This window comes from Eretmochelys imbricata, chromosome 3 (genome assembly GCF_965152235.1).
Source record: "Eretmochelys imbricata isolate rEreImb1 chromosome 3, rEreImb1.hap1, whole genome shotgun sequence".
Lineage (NCBI taxonomy): Eukaryota > Metazoa > Chordata > Testudines > Cheloniidae > Eretmochelys > Eretmochelys imbricata.
This window is the reverse complement of record NC_135574.1, coordinates 164,178,391-164,192,512: the sequence shown is the minus strand read 5'-3', so window position 1 is coordinate 164,192,512 and position 14,122 is coordinate 164,178,391. Positions and strand designations below refer to the sequence as shown.

At 36.6% G+C, this 14,122-nt stretch overlaps 1 protein-coding gene across 1 annotated transcript in view; it reads right to left on the bottom strand.

The window, feature by feature from the left end:
• Nucleotides 1-14,122, bottom strand: part of USH2A (usherin) — a 568,735-nt gene that overhangs the window by 226,808 nt on the left and 327,805 nt on the right. Inside the window, exons 35-36 of the mRNA XM_077811946.1 lie at nucleotides 11,548-11,699; nucleotides 7,021-7,183 (exon numbers count right to left, since the gene is read on the bottom strand). Of these exons, the coding sequence (XP_077668072.1) occupies nucleotides 7,021-7,183; nucleotides 11,548-11,699 (315 nt within the window). The remainder of the gene's footprint in view (nucleotides 1-7,020; nucleotides 7,184-11,547; nucleotides 11,700-14,122) is intronic.

Here is a 14,122-nt window from a genome sequence, read left to right as displayed (position 1 = left end):
ATCTATGGCCTGTTTCAAAAGTGTGCCTAAGCACTGAATCAGGAACCTAGTGGGAAAGGGGAAGCGTCTCCTAGAAGCTGCGTTAATAGAGAACCAATTTACTCAACCAGATTTTTTAAAATTTCTTCAACAAATGCCAAAGTTAAAACAAAAATTGAAACTTGACAATACCCCAGTGGATAAAGGGAAACATGAAACATAGTACTTACATTATATGTAACCCTATGGATACAGAAAAACACATCTTGGTTGCAAGATCTGCAGGCTTGAAGGGGAGGTTAGTATGCGGGTGAGAATCCTATGGGAGATTGCCAAACAAACAGAGTTACAAGGTTCGTAATTACCTCTCTTTAAGGATACCAGAAGAATATCAGAGCTTAAAAGTAGCGTGAGGGATGTCTAACAAAAAACACTACAAAAAGCAGTGGAAAATAATATAGCAAGGACTATATCTCCACTTTGACTTAAGTGATGTAACAAACATGGAGGTTAGGACCATACTGAAGCCACCCACAAAAGGGCCACTGTGGGTCAGAGCTCTGGCTAAGTCCAGCTTGTTGCCAAAGGAATCCAAATACACATGGGGCTAGAGCTCTGGCCCACCTATGGACCCTTGCACCACTGTGGTGGTGCAAAAGGGTCATAAATCCAGTTTAATCAGCCAGATGATGATTTCCTGTTGCAGCTCCTGCCTTAGGGCCATTGCTAGGAGAAGAGGGTCATGGCTGACATGTCAATTGCCCTGGCTTTTCCCAGCTGCCAGGTGGTTCAATGAGGGTGCCAGCAGCCAGGTGTGATTTGCCCTAAGTTGCACTGGGTCAACTCAGCTTTGCTCCCCAGCCCTCTTGAGTCCTATGCAAAGTGGATCTGGGCTGGACCCAAAGCCTTAATCTTTCATCAAGACAGACAAACAGGTAATCAAGCAGTCCTTGTGGGGCACTTAAAGAGATCAACATAGAACTGAATATCTCCTGCCTTAGATATTGCATTTGCAGTACAAAGTCCTATTACAGATTTCTCCAAAGGAGGCAGCAGATCTTGAACAACTTTTTCCAAGACACCTCTAGTTTGCTTCAAGATATGTCTCTGTAATTCTATGCTATCATGAAACAGGTTGTCAGGAAGATGGCTTTAGAGTTGCGACAGAACCCAGGAGCTGTATAATCACTTGTAGTCAGATTTGCAGTTTAATAGGAACAAGTATTTGTTTGGAAACCATACCCATGTAGATCAGAATGGTGTAACACAGGCTCATCAAAACTTCCTTCTCAGTTTGTTCAAGCCCTCGCAACTAGAGGTATAGTCAGAAAGACACATAAAAGCCTCCGTGCTGTTTGCTAGAGAAGGCTACTATGGTTGCAGAAAAGTCTCTCTTAGCCCTGGTCTACACTACAAACTTATGTTGGTATAACAACATTGCTCAATGGATTTTAGCAAAACCAGCCTAATCCCTGATGTTGACAGCACTATGTCGATGGGAGGGCTTCTCCCCTCAACATATCTACCGCCTCTCAGGGAGGTGTTCTACCGATGCCAACGGGAGAACCTCTCCCATCAGCATAGATAATGTCTTCCCCAAGTGCTACAGCTGCAGCGCCGTAAGTGTAGACAAGCCCTTAGATGCGATGGAACAGCTTAGTCAAACTGTGAAAAGATCCAACCTTAGCATTTTCTTTTGCCAGAAAATCCAAGGCAGCACCTCCGGATCTGTGATCTACATCTGTAGTTCCACAATGACCATTTTAGTCTGTTTATGATAGAATTTTCCCCTCCTTACCAACTTGGCTATTAGTGGATGGTGACGAGGGTCTTAACTGCTTCCTAAGACCCATACCCTACTGATATGTAAACAACAAAAAATAGGAGGCCAGCTTCCTGACACCATTGGAGCCCTTTGGTACTGACAAACCAGGAAATTCCATACAAATTTATATTAAGTGAATTTCTTGGTTGTATGATTAAGCACTCAAAAGTCAGGAAATGCCAAAGTTAAGACTGCCGATGCAACCTTAACTCACTCTTTTGTGCTTTTGCATTACCATGCAGTCCTTAATTACAAAATCACATACTATTTCCTAAATAATATTACAATTTCTTTACAACTTCTGTGGGTAATTTTAAAGGGGATCATTTGTCCCCATACCAAGAACACTGTATATGATTAAATACAGTTTATTATAGCAAGGAAATAACCAATAAGCCATTAGGCAGTTTAATATCCTTTAAACTCGAGAGTGGCAAAGTTATTAGAAATATATCACTGGATGGAAAATTAGCAAGATGGTATCTTAACTAATGATGTATGATAGTCACTTTTTTGTGGAGAATCAGGTGTATATCAAGCAGACAGATACAGACGTGTGTGTGAAATTCAAAAGGTTTTGGATGGAATAAAACAGCAGCTGAGCCTAGGGACAACTACAAAATATTCAGCATGAAGACTGGCGCCTTCAAAAATGTTGGGATAACAGGTTCATGACACGGAAAGTGTTAAGATTACATGTTATTTAAACACTTTCTATGTCACGAACCTGCTATCTCAACATACCATATGCTATAGTAGGTCACTGATAAGATAACAGCATATCAAATGCAGTCTGCGGGATATACATTGGGGATGGGTTGGTAAAAAACTATATAAATTCAATGGGATATGTCTGAAAGGATCACTGCTTCATATATCGATACCCCTTGCAATACTTTGAAGCTATTTTTCATGAAGAAAGACTCCATAACTTAATGAAGCGTATATACCATGGGCCCAACCCTTTGAGGTGCTGAACTGCTCTTGTAAAAATGCCATGAAAATGCTACATACTTGGAGGTTGACCCTGTGAGAGGCTGCACTGTTATTTACGATGAAAGACGATGGTGCTCTGCACTTCAGAAGATCAGTCCGTTGATCAAAACACATCGTGACTCATCTATAGCTACTTTTTTCGGATGCCTTTGCATGCTTAAATATTTGTTTGCTTTTCTTTAGCTTCAAATTTTTCTTCCCAAATTTAAGACATTCTTTAAATAAGGAGTGTTGTTTCTTAATGTCTAAATAAACGTAAGTAAAACCACATAGGTAATTTATATTTCATTACTGTGTTGCCAACACAGTTCTTATGATATTTGGTGTTTTTCTTAAGGCCCCAGGTCTGTATTAACAGGATTATGTGAGAATCTCAACTTTCCTTTTACAAAAAAGTAAGTTTCTAGCCCTCATGGTTGCAAAGAAAAATTTGAAAACATGAGTAGAATGTATCCCAAGGACACCAAAACTAGGAGAATACCTTCCCCTGGGGAAAAAAATACAACTTTTTAAGCTAATCTCATGATTTTTGAGGTCCTAACTCATTATTTTTTAATGTGGTGGGGTAGGCATTACTGTAGTTGCATTCCATCTGTTTATAATCTTGTCTATCTGGCCTGAGATGACCGTTTCAAGTCTGTAGAATTGGTTGGGGTTTCGTGGTATAGGACCACCAATTGCTATTAGCCAAGATGATCAGGCACGCAACCTCAAGGTCTGGGTGTCCCTAACCCTCAGACTGCCAGATGCTGGGATTGGATGACAGGGGATGGACCACTCGATAAGTTGCCCTGTTTTGTTCATTTCCTCTGTGCATCTGGCACTGGCCACTGTCAAAGGACTGGGCTAGATGGACCATTGGTCTGGCCCAGTATGGCCATTCTTATGATCCCACAACTAAACACTATGATGAAATGGCTTCAAGGAGTAATTGGTAATCGCCAAAATGACTTTACTGTTCTGGGGCCACACAGCAATGTCCTGTTTCTCCCCATAATGACCATTCTTTTGGCACCTAGTAATCATACAAGCGCCCTGGAGCAGAATATATCAATGTTTCTGCTGAGTAAGAAAGGGACAAGCCTGCCCATACATGGGATCAGATACGAGACTGTAAGAGATTCAAATTTTCAGCAGAAGCTATGGTGTGTATAATCTCTTTGAGACTATACACACTATTAGGCATTTACATAGTGTATATCCACTTATAGCAGATAAACATATATAGACACATAAATTACAACACTTTAGCATCAATGTGATTGCTACCTCCCACTTTTTGCAAGGAAGCTGAGTGCTTCATCTCTAAAACATGTTCAGTCTGCTTGGTTTGGGATCCAAGATCTAAAGTCTGTTTCCTAATTTAGTCTCCCAAACTGAAGGTTAGCACACTGACAAACAGGCCACTGACCCAAGCTTAGGATGCAATTATTTTGATGCTAACATATCTTTATACGAGCCAAATTCCACCCCCAATGTATACATTATAATTGCTGCCTCTTTAACAGACATCACTGCAAAGGCTGAAATATAGTTGTTCATTACGTCAAAGAAATAGCAATTAACCATCAGGTAATTCAATAAGCTTTGTGTAAATCTAGTGAACAGATGATGTCTTAAATAAGTTTGATGAATTAATGTGCAATTTCTTTACTGCAGAGGAACATATACTCCCAAACAGTGAGCATAAATGTCAACTGCTAGAGCTGCTGACTTCTGAGGTGGAGGTGGGGAGGAATAATATTTAAACACTATTTATTTATTTAACGTTGCAAACCAAAGTTTCAGCAACAGTGAACAAATGTAATGAAATGTTGCGTGTTCCATTCCCCAGACAATTCTTCCAACCCCCCAGTACCTCCTCCTGAGTTGAACTAACACAGCAACCTCTTTAAGTCAAATCTTGTAATTGCTTCCAATTTGCCTGTTTTGCTTTTGGCAATTAGCAAACTGAAATGTTATCATGAAAGAGTCCATCTCATTTATAAGGCCAGGTTTTCCCCTCCACTAAAATATGCAGCCACTCTGTTCTTTATTACCAGCAGGAGATAAATGGCTGGTTTTCGTTGCTGAAGAATATATAATGGTTAAAAAGTCACTTTTTTCCTCCAGCTCTACATAAATCACAGAACTAGTCAATATTTAATAATGCTTGCCTTGGTCTGGAGTCCCTTGATCACCCCTGTCATGTGTAATAGCTCCCTCTCCGATATCTTTGACATAAAAGCCCAGCTTTACTGCAATACTAACATGTAGAGGGTCATTACGGATCGACATTTACCTTAATCTGTGACTGCCAACCATGAACCGATAAATTCCAGCAGATTCCACTGGGAGAAATCAGTAAACTTCTCAGTGGAAAGAACTGAAGGAAAATTCTGCCGAGAACAGAATATATTTTCTACAAGGGCTGCTCTGCAAATGGGTTCTGACTTTTGAAAGTTCTCTTGCTGCGCAGCTTTGCAACATTTAATACCGTTTTGATGGTTTGAGAGACGGGATGACAACCGAGGATGACATGACTTAGAAGGCAAGCAGAAATTTTCTCTGCAAAAACAATGCAAGATTAAACACAAGGGGAATATGGCTTTTGCATTATTCACCCTGCTGCTTTGGCGGAAATGGCTGTGCTGTCATGGGTCCAGCCAAAATGTTGCTCCTTTTTTTCAAATCGATCATCACTCCTTCACCTCATAATCTTACAAGTGGTTTACAGCAGAATACATCAAAGCCTTCATTGCATAAAAAAGGGCTTTTGTGAGGGGTCAGCTGAGACTGCCTACCACACATTAAATTCTTCAGCACATATGTTCTCAAACATCTACACAAACAAGTGCATTTATATACTTCCTCTCAGAGGACAGAAATTGCAGTTCGTATTTTTCTTTATTGGCAATACTGGAAGAATCAAACTGTTTTTACTTTGATTATTTAAAAAAAGACAACTTAAAAAGCCATCAGTGATTCACCATCACACGTATTACTGCGCTTAGGATACTGATTAAATTTTATTTGCCTACAGTACATAAAGGATTAACACAGAGTAAATAACTATCACCTGAACATTGTTTTTCAGCAGAGTTTTTTCATAATTATCAATATCACCAGAAATACTTTTATAGATACCTTACAACAATCATGATTTAAAAGACAATAAAAATTAATGACAATATTTGCTATTAAGATAGAATTTATAAATGTTATTTGTGTATGATATTTTATTATACCTTAAAAGAGACTTGATAGCTTGATGCACATACATTTTTGTCAATGTTTATTCTCATTCATTACTTGGGTATTTTATAATAAGTTGTTACAGAATTGTACCTAAGTTGCTGCACTGCGCAATTGCTTGAAAAACATGCATTCAATGTAGAGCATTCAAAAATTGCCCTGGTTACAGTTAGTTGTGTCTTGTATATTCCTTTACAAATATGCAAAGTGGTTGTAAAACACCATTCTGATCTGGTAGAACTTTACACCCACACTGCATAACTTTGCACTGGTATAAATGACCACAGAAGGTGCAAATGCAGTAGAGACACAAAATAATTGTCCTTAATGTACATTAGAAGAGATAATATCACCTGTCACCTATTTTTTATTTCATGGGTTGAAACTGTTTTGTTAAACAAAATAAAGTTACAATTTTTATTCAAATATTTTTGAAAAGAATAAGTGGTTGATGTCAGTAGGTACTACTCTTAAAAAATGATCTCCTTAAAAACAGAAAGTTGTCTTGCTAATCTAAGCAATACTTCTTTATCATTACTTGTATAAATTGTACTGTACACAAACCCAAACCTGCAAACCTTATTCCTGTGAGTCACTCTTACTCACAAAAGCAAACATACTCATACTGTGTGAATAGGGACTACTTGTCTGAGTAAGGGTTGCAAGATCAGAGCCTTTGTTTGTATCTTTAGATTGAAAGATTTTTGGGCAAGGATCTTGTCTTTTGTTGCCCATATATGTGTTGGCGCTGGAAAGTACCATATGCAATTGCAGTAATATATCATTATATTACTAAAACGATCAACCACTTATTTGTGTGTCTGTGCCTCTCTTACTCTCTCTCTGAAATCAACAACTTAAAGATAGTGGCAGAAAATTAAAATTCACTACTAAAGAAATACTTGAAAAAACCCCCAACAGAATTCTAGTGTTTTAAGTTTATTATTATTATAATGGTAAGATTAGATGTACTGTAAAGAAAATACCTTGATTGGCATAGAAGAGACCAGTGACGAGGACTGCATAGGTTAACGGTCCATTAGGTTTATTCGGAGCTAGCCATTTTACTTGTATTCCTCTGGATCCATCAATGGTGGCAAATACTTCAAGTGTACCTTCAGGTGTAGCTTCAGTTGTACGAGCTTCGACCTGCAAATTTAACAGTCATGTAGAGTTTGTTGCTGTAGTTTGTAAATAACTGAATAAATCAATTATACATTTTAATGCAAGTTTCCCTGATTAAAAAATTTAACAGTAACAAACACTTTAGGTTGGCATACTACTGTTTTTTAAAAATAATGTCTTTTTCTTCCCCATCCCCAAATTTGCCTCCCATTTGAAATATTTTATAAAAGAAAGAAAGAAAGAAAGAAAGAAAGAAAGAAAGAAAGAAAGAAAGAAAGAAAGAAAGAAAGAAAGAAAGAAAGAAATGCAGTTGTGTCTGATAGCCTGAAAATGCAGAGGCACCTGATTCTAATGCATGAATCTTGCTCTGTGACCCATAAAAAGATGGAGAGGGGAACAAGCTTCCTTAAATTTGCTGATGGTAAAAGACAAGTTTAATACAATAATGTGCTTATGTCTGTTTAGTATATTACTAAAGATATTTGACAGAGAAAGAGTATCCTTAGATGAGTTTGGTTCAGAAACAGAATTACATTACTAACTTTCCAGCTCCAGAACCTGGAAGATTTAAGTTGAAATGATAAGTAGCTTTGAGAGAAAATACAAGCTGACAAGAGAGCTTGCATTTATTTATATAATGAAGCCCTAAAACTAAGATTCTTGTATCTTAAACAAAAATCTTAGTCGTAGGGTTTCATTATATATATATAAATGAAAAATTTGTAATTACAGTGGAATTCAGTTTTATTAATTGTGGCTTGTAGCCATTATTCACAGTGGCATGGATCAAACTTTACAGTCCCAAAGTAATTTCTCATTTATGATGACGTTTGTTTCTCACCTGTAATTTATTTGATGTTTTCTAAGGTTGGAAAGGTTTTTTATACCCTTTCTGAGTGGCACTCAGCTTCAGATAAAGAATGTTACAGTTTGTGGGTGTGCTGTTTAGTGCCAATTTTAACCTGTCAGACCTGCTTTGGCATTAAGACATCTAAAGGAACTTTCTCTGTCCTTGTAAAATGGTGATTTTACTTCTTAGCACATCTGGTTTGGGAAGTTCATTGGTTTATTGGCTTCTATATATTCTCTGATCCAATAAATCACTCAAGCACAAGCTTAACTTTAAACAGGTGAATAGTCCCACTGAATTCAATATGATTACTCACAGACTTAAAGATAAGCAAATGCGTCAGTGCTTTGCTGGATCAGGACCAGAGTGTGCATTTGGATATTGCAGTCAAAATGGGGATTGCCCAAAATCAATCCTTATGACAGGATTCCACTATACTATGCTTTCTAATCGAAGTCAGATCCTGTGATGTACTGAGTGCTTAATGCAAGTTGCTGTGCAGCCCCAGCACCTCAGAGAATTGGAGGCCAGCTGACTGCCTTGGTTCTCAGACTTATGAGTGAGGGGCTGATGCCCCCAATGACACACAGAATGTACACCTAACTGTTTAATTTATTGCATTGGTTCTGTCTTATAAAGTGTAGCCATGACTGTGAGAGGCGAGTGATTGGTGGGGTTCATTTTCAGTCCTGCACTATAATTATCTTCTTCTATCAAAAAGCTTAAGCAGTTCCTAAAAGTCGGTGTATATGAAGTAATCTGCGCCAAATCCCAAAGCTTTTGAATCTTGCACTTACCTTACTGTATTTATATCTTGTTATTTTAAAGCATGTTGCAATATTATGCAGTCTTTTTCCATCTCCTATTTTCCTCACATATTGTAAAAAATACAATATGTATAAAATGCTACTACTACAAAAATACTAGCTATGATCAGCATAAATGTCTGTAGCATATACTCTGGCTATACTGGAAATGCACATTAAATGGGACACTGTGTAAACAATAGACACTCTATGTAAATACTTCTGTATAACATAAGCACTGTTTCTTTTTCTACACATTATCTTATATTCAGAGTCTTTTGATATTTCCAGGTGTATTTTAATAATAATTTTCAACATCACAAAAATACTCTTCAACCATACAAAGAAAAATTCTAAAATAGGGGTAAAAAGTAACAATAATGTTTATATTGTACTAAATATTTTTGGCAAAGCAGATTAGGAGAATATGCTAAAAATATATTTAGCCTAAAAAGGTGAAATTAGTATGTTTTAAATAGTGAGATGAGAACAGAAATATTCACTGATCATTAATCATATTTATCTTTCATTATATTATGAAATTAATGTCAAGACATCCCCCTACTGTCTTCATTTCTCTCATTTTTCTAAATCACGTGCTGATTGTTTTTGCAGTGGTTTGTACATTTCAAAAACAGCAGAGTTTTACATGTCAGGATATATCTGAATTCTCCTACTGAATCAAATAGAAAATCTAACTTTATTTTCTCAAGAACAGACTTCTTGCTTAAAAAAAGCAGCAAGATAAAATTAGTACAGATTCTAAAATGAGACACCATTATCTTTGCTAGCAAGAAATTAAAATTAAACATTTTGGAATACATATTTTCTAGGTTTATATTTCACTTGAAATAAATTTTAATCACTATGAAAGGCAGTTAAAACAAAACAAATCCTTATTGATAAATGCAACTGGCAACTCTCAAGTACCTGATTAAAATCTTCACAGCTACCTTCAGAAAATGTAAGCTTGCGGAATCCGGTGCTTAATGTAGTCACATAGCATCTCTTGAATCGATTAGGGCACATTAAATAAAAGATCAGCAACAAAAATAGCTGGAAGGATAATATCAGTTTACTACTGGGAGATGTCCCCTGTAGTATTTAGAGTACTCAAAGAGCCAAAGTATTTTTAAAGTGTTGCATTTATACTGTAATTGATATAAAAATCTTTCAGACAAATCAAATGAAGATGTAGTGCTCGAACTTCCTGGCTGCATTTAGGTGAGTTGCTCTAAATAAAGACATTGTACTTCAATTCCTGTGATTAGAGATGGATCACTGCCCTGGGAAAATAGTTTGTGTACTGAGCATGGGACGCAGTAAATATCAGCTAGAGCAATCCCTACTTTGAATTGTATTGAAAGTCAAGACTGTGTTTGGAGTTTAGTGAAGAAGTGGAAAAATTTTTTTTTTTAAATTATTGTTTTGCCTCCCCCTTATTTTAGTGCATATTTGATGGCACTGATATGCTGAATTAGCATGACTTTTTTTTTTATATATGATGCCACTTGTTTAATGGTGCTATTTGCACATTGGAACAGGTATGAATTATGTAATATCTAGATATTCATTCTGGAGTTTGAATTCCTAAAAGAAGTTTAAATTTCTAGTATATGTGAAGTTTTAAAAAACGGATAAGAAAAACTGGCAAAAAGCCACTCATGCTTTTAAGAGTAAATATCCATCAAAGCAGTCTTAGCTATAACATGTTTAATGGTTATAAAGTCTTCAGCCCTATTCTATGGATAGATGATGTTACCAGCATTTGAAAGCAACTAATCTTGGGAAGAAAATGAGAAATGTGACCAAAAATAAGAATGCAAAAATTAAAACCTGAAGTTTTACTTTGAGGTAATATTTATATAGCACAGCTCACTGCCATTAGAAAGTCTGATGTTAATATAAATGCAGAGTGATAGGTAGAACTTTGTTTTAACAATTTTTAAAAATATAATTGTCTAGTTATTTTGATAAAGTATACGGGGGGCTAAGTTTTACTGAAAAATTAAATCTTGGAAAAATATAAAGGGACATTTTAGCAATATTTAAAACAAAATCAGGCAGAGCAATTATTATGAAAGTCATTAATCAGCCACAGCATTACAAAAACATACTGATTTATCAGTCTAGTAGCTTCTCTAAAGTTCTAGAATAACATAAATGTTTTAAGTCTCAGAAGACTTGTGTTTAGATGTCAACGCTGATATTATGTAATCTTAAATTGCAAATACCGTGATTTTTTTGGTACCAGATTAATATAATATTTTCCTTTTAAACACAGAAAATATTTGTCAATTACCATATCTTTTTTGTAGTATTTTCATGTTTTGTCTTCTATAATCCTCAAATTATATTCAACCCTTTCAGTCAGGCAGCTAGAATTTTGCTCATTACTGGAATAGTAATTCTTTCTTTATGTGTGTCCTTATAAATCAGGTTAAACCACATCTGCACCTTTTAAACATATTAACTCTACTTAATTTCAATATGTGTTTCAGCCTCACATTTAACTCCCTGTCACTTCTTTTACTGTACCTATGTGCTATTTTGGAACAGTGCCTAGTGATGACCTATCAAATCCTTAGCAGTTCTTAAATGGCATTTTTTATAAAATGTCACATTTTGCCAGATGGGTTAGTACTGACCAGAGTGAATCATCACCATTTACTCTGATATTCACTGCCATCTGACATTTATTACATTCCCAGAATGCAAATTGAGGTACTCACCAATGGACCCAAAGCACAACCTTTTGCAGTACATGCCTGGACTCTGAAGGAATGTAGACTCCAAGGAGCAAGTCCATAAGCATAATAACTTAGCTGTGATGAGTTCTGCATCAGAATGCCATTCATATACAATCCGTAACTAGTAATAATACCTACAAAAACAATGTTAAATTTAACAGGGTCGACTTAATGCCTGTGTGACTACAGAAGAGCGTGGTGAAAAAACCTTGAAAGTGACAAAATACCAAGATGGTGTTAACTAATATTTTAAGTGACTGAAAGGATTTCAAGAACTGTAGCAGCAATACATGTAGGTCAGTGAAACAAAATGTACTCTCCATTTTTAAATGTTGAAAATCTGGCCAGTGGTCCGCATTCATTTTGTACAAAATTTACACTGCTCCAAAGAGCATGGTATAACAGACATGTTTCTGAACTAAAACAGTCAAGGCAATCTTAGAACTGAGAAAGTTGAGGCAATTCTCCTTCACAGCCTACTCTGCATGCAAATGCACATGTAGATTAAAACAAAGACATGAAAGATATATAGCAACCATTTTTAAAATCCTAACACCTTCAGACTTAGAAAAAATTGTGATCTACATTGTAAATGTAATGCTGAAGGAGAACTCAGACCAAGGCCAAAAGAACAATCCCTTCAACTATCACACTGACCTTAGCCTTCATTCCAATGGAACATTTTCACAAGAATTCCTTAATTTTTTTTTAAAAAAATCTATTTTTAATGCTAAAATATTTCAAATAGTCAGCACTTGTAGTCTATATTTATGTAAAGCTCTATTACCTTTAGGATGATAAGCAGACTGAAAATATATTCTGTCACACTAAATACCTTAGGGAAATTCCCTTTTTGTTGGCAAATGGCATGTAGACTTTCTGTTCACTATTCTCAAATGAACTAGATCCACTATTAATCTGTCCTTTTCTAAATCACAGTTTTTACCTGCTTGATTAAATAGAACCTACCTTGTACCTATTTTGGTCAATTTATTTTTTAGAATATGAAATAATATTGTTTCAGAGTATATTAGAGAAAAGATCTTGTAGTAAAATAGCTGCATTCCTCTTAAAAATCAAAGGAATAAAGTCTCCAGCCACTTAGATTTAGCATTATCAATATTTTGAGGGGAGGGTGTTGGTTGTTGATGTTAACTCTAAATTGCAGGGATTTGCTAGTCTCATGTCTACGGGAACCCAAAGTGTTCACTTGTCCAATGGGGACACTAATAGGACTGTGTTAACCCTGTAGAATTCAGTTTATGAATGGGTGAAAGAACTGTACACAGCAGTTTGGTTTTCATTAACTGAAGAAAATTGCTCCTTACGGGTTTGTTTCAATCTAGAGTTCAACCAATTGGAACCTCCAAAAGGCACCCCATCCCCACCCCCAATTACTCTTTTCCTCCTCACACCTGGATACCTTCCTCCCCCCCCGCCCTCTTAGCTGTTTTAATGCAGAATCCAAAGGCCAATTGAGCAGCTGGGGAAGGGGTTGTAGGAGAAACCAAGGCCAGTTCAGAGGAAGTTTTCTAGCTTGCCCGCTATGCAGACAACCCATGCTCATCTCACAGGACTATAGCAATAGGCTGAGGTTTGCAAACACAGTGAACCTCAAATTCAAAGCTAATATTAAAGTAGGTTTGAGTATTTCACAGAGCTACAGTACGGACTCTTTGTTCAACAGGGGCACTGATCCTCCAAAACTGGGGTCCTTCCCCATAGGAAAACAGTGAATTGCAGCAGGCAGAGTGGGGAGAGGGTGGAAAATTCTTACTCCATCCAATCTTGGTGCCTTAAACATCATGCAACATGCTGGTTTGTTTCATATGGACATTTTGTGTTTCCATATGATCACAGCTGAGTTCTAAATACATCTGAGTGAATAACTGATTTTTCAGTTTAGGGTCCCCGCAAACCAGGAAAAAAAACATCAAATGTGATTTTTTTTCTCAACAAAAAACAAACAAACAAAAAATTTGCTCATATTAAATGGCAATGGCATGTTGAAACGAAGCGTCAAATTGAAACAACATTTCAAAATGAAACATGAACTGTAACGACATTTTCAAACTGGTTCATTTTGGCATTTCTGAATTTTTTATTTTCAGTTTGTTTTTTGGTTTTGGCTGAAACAATTTGCTGAATTCAACCCAAATTCGCAAATAGTCTTTTTGCCCAACTGTAGTTCTAAATCTGTAATATGCATCATCTTCCTAGGAAAAAGAAGAAGCAGGACTTGTTTTACGCACACATTAAGTATTAAAAAGTCCTCGACAGTGTTCCAGCACTCAACTTTGGCATGCCTATTCTTGCACCTTTTTAAAGAATTTCCACAGGTTTAACTAGGAAGTCGTGTGGCCGGATACTACCATCCCTTAAACTGTACGTGTGCCGCTTCAGCAGATAACCTCACACCTAGAACTACGTAAAACTCAATGGCTGCGGTATGCAGGGCCCTGTGTGAAGCTTTTCTTATGTCAGATTGCATGGGTTTAAACTACAAATTTTGGTTTCAGTGCTGGATTCAAAGGAAAACTTAGCTGACACCACTTAG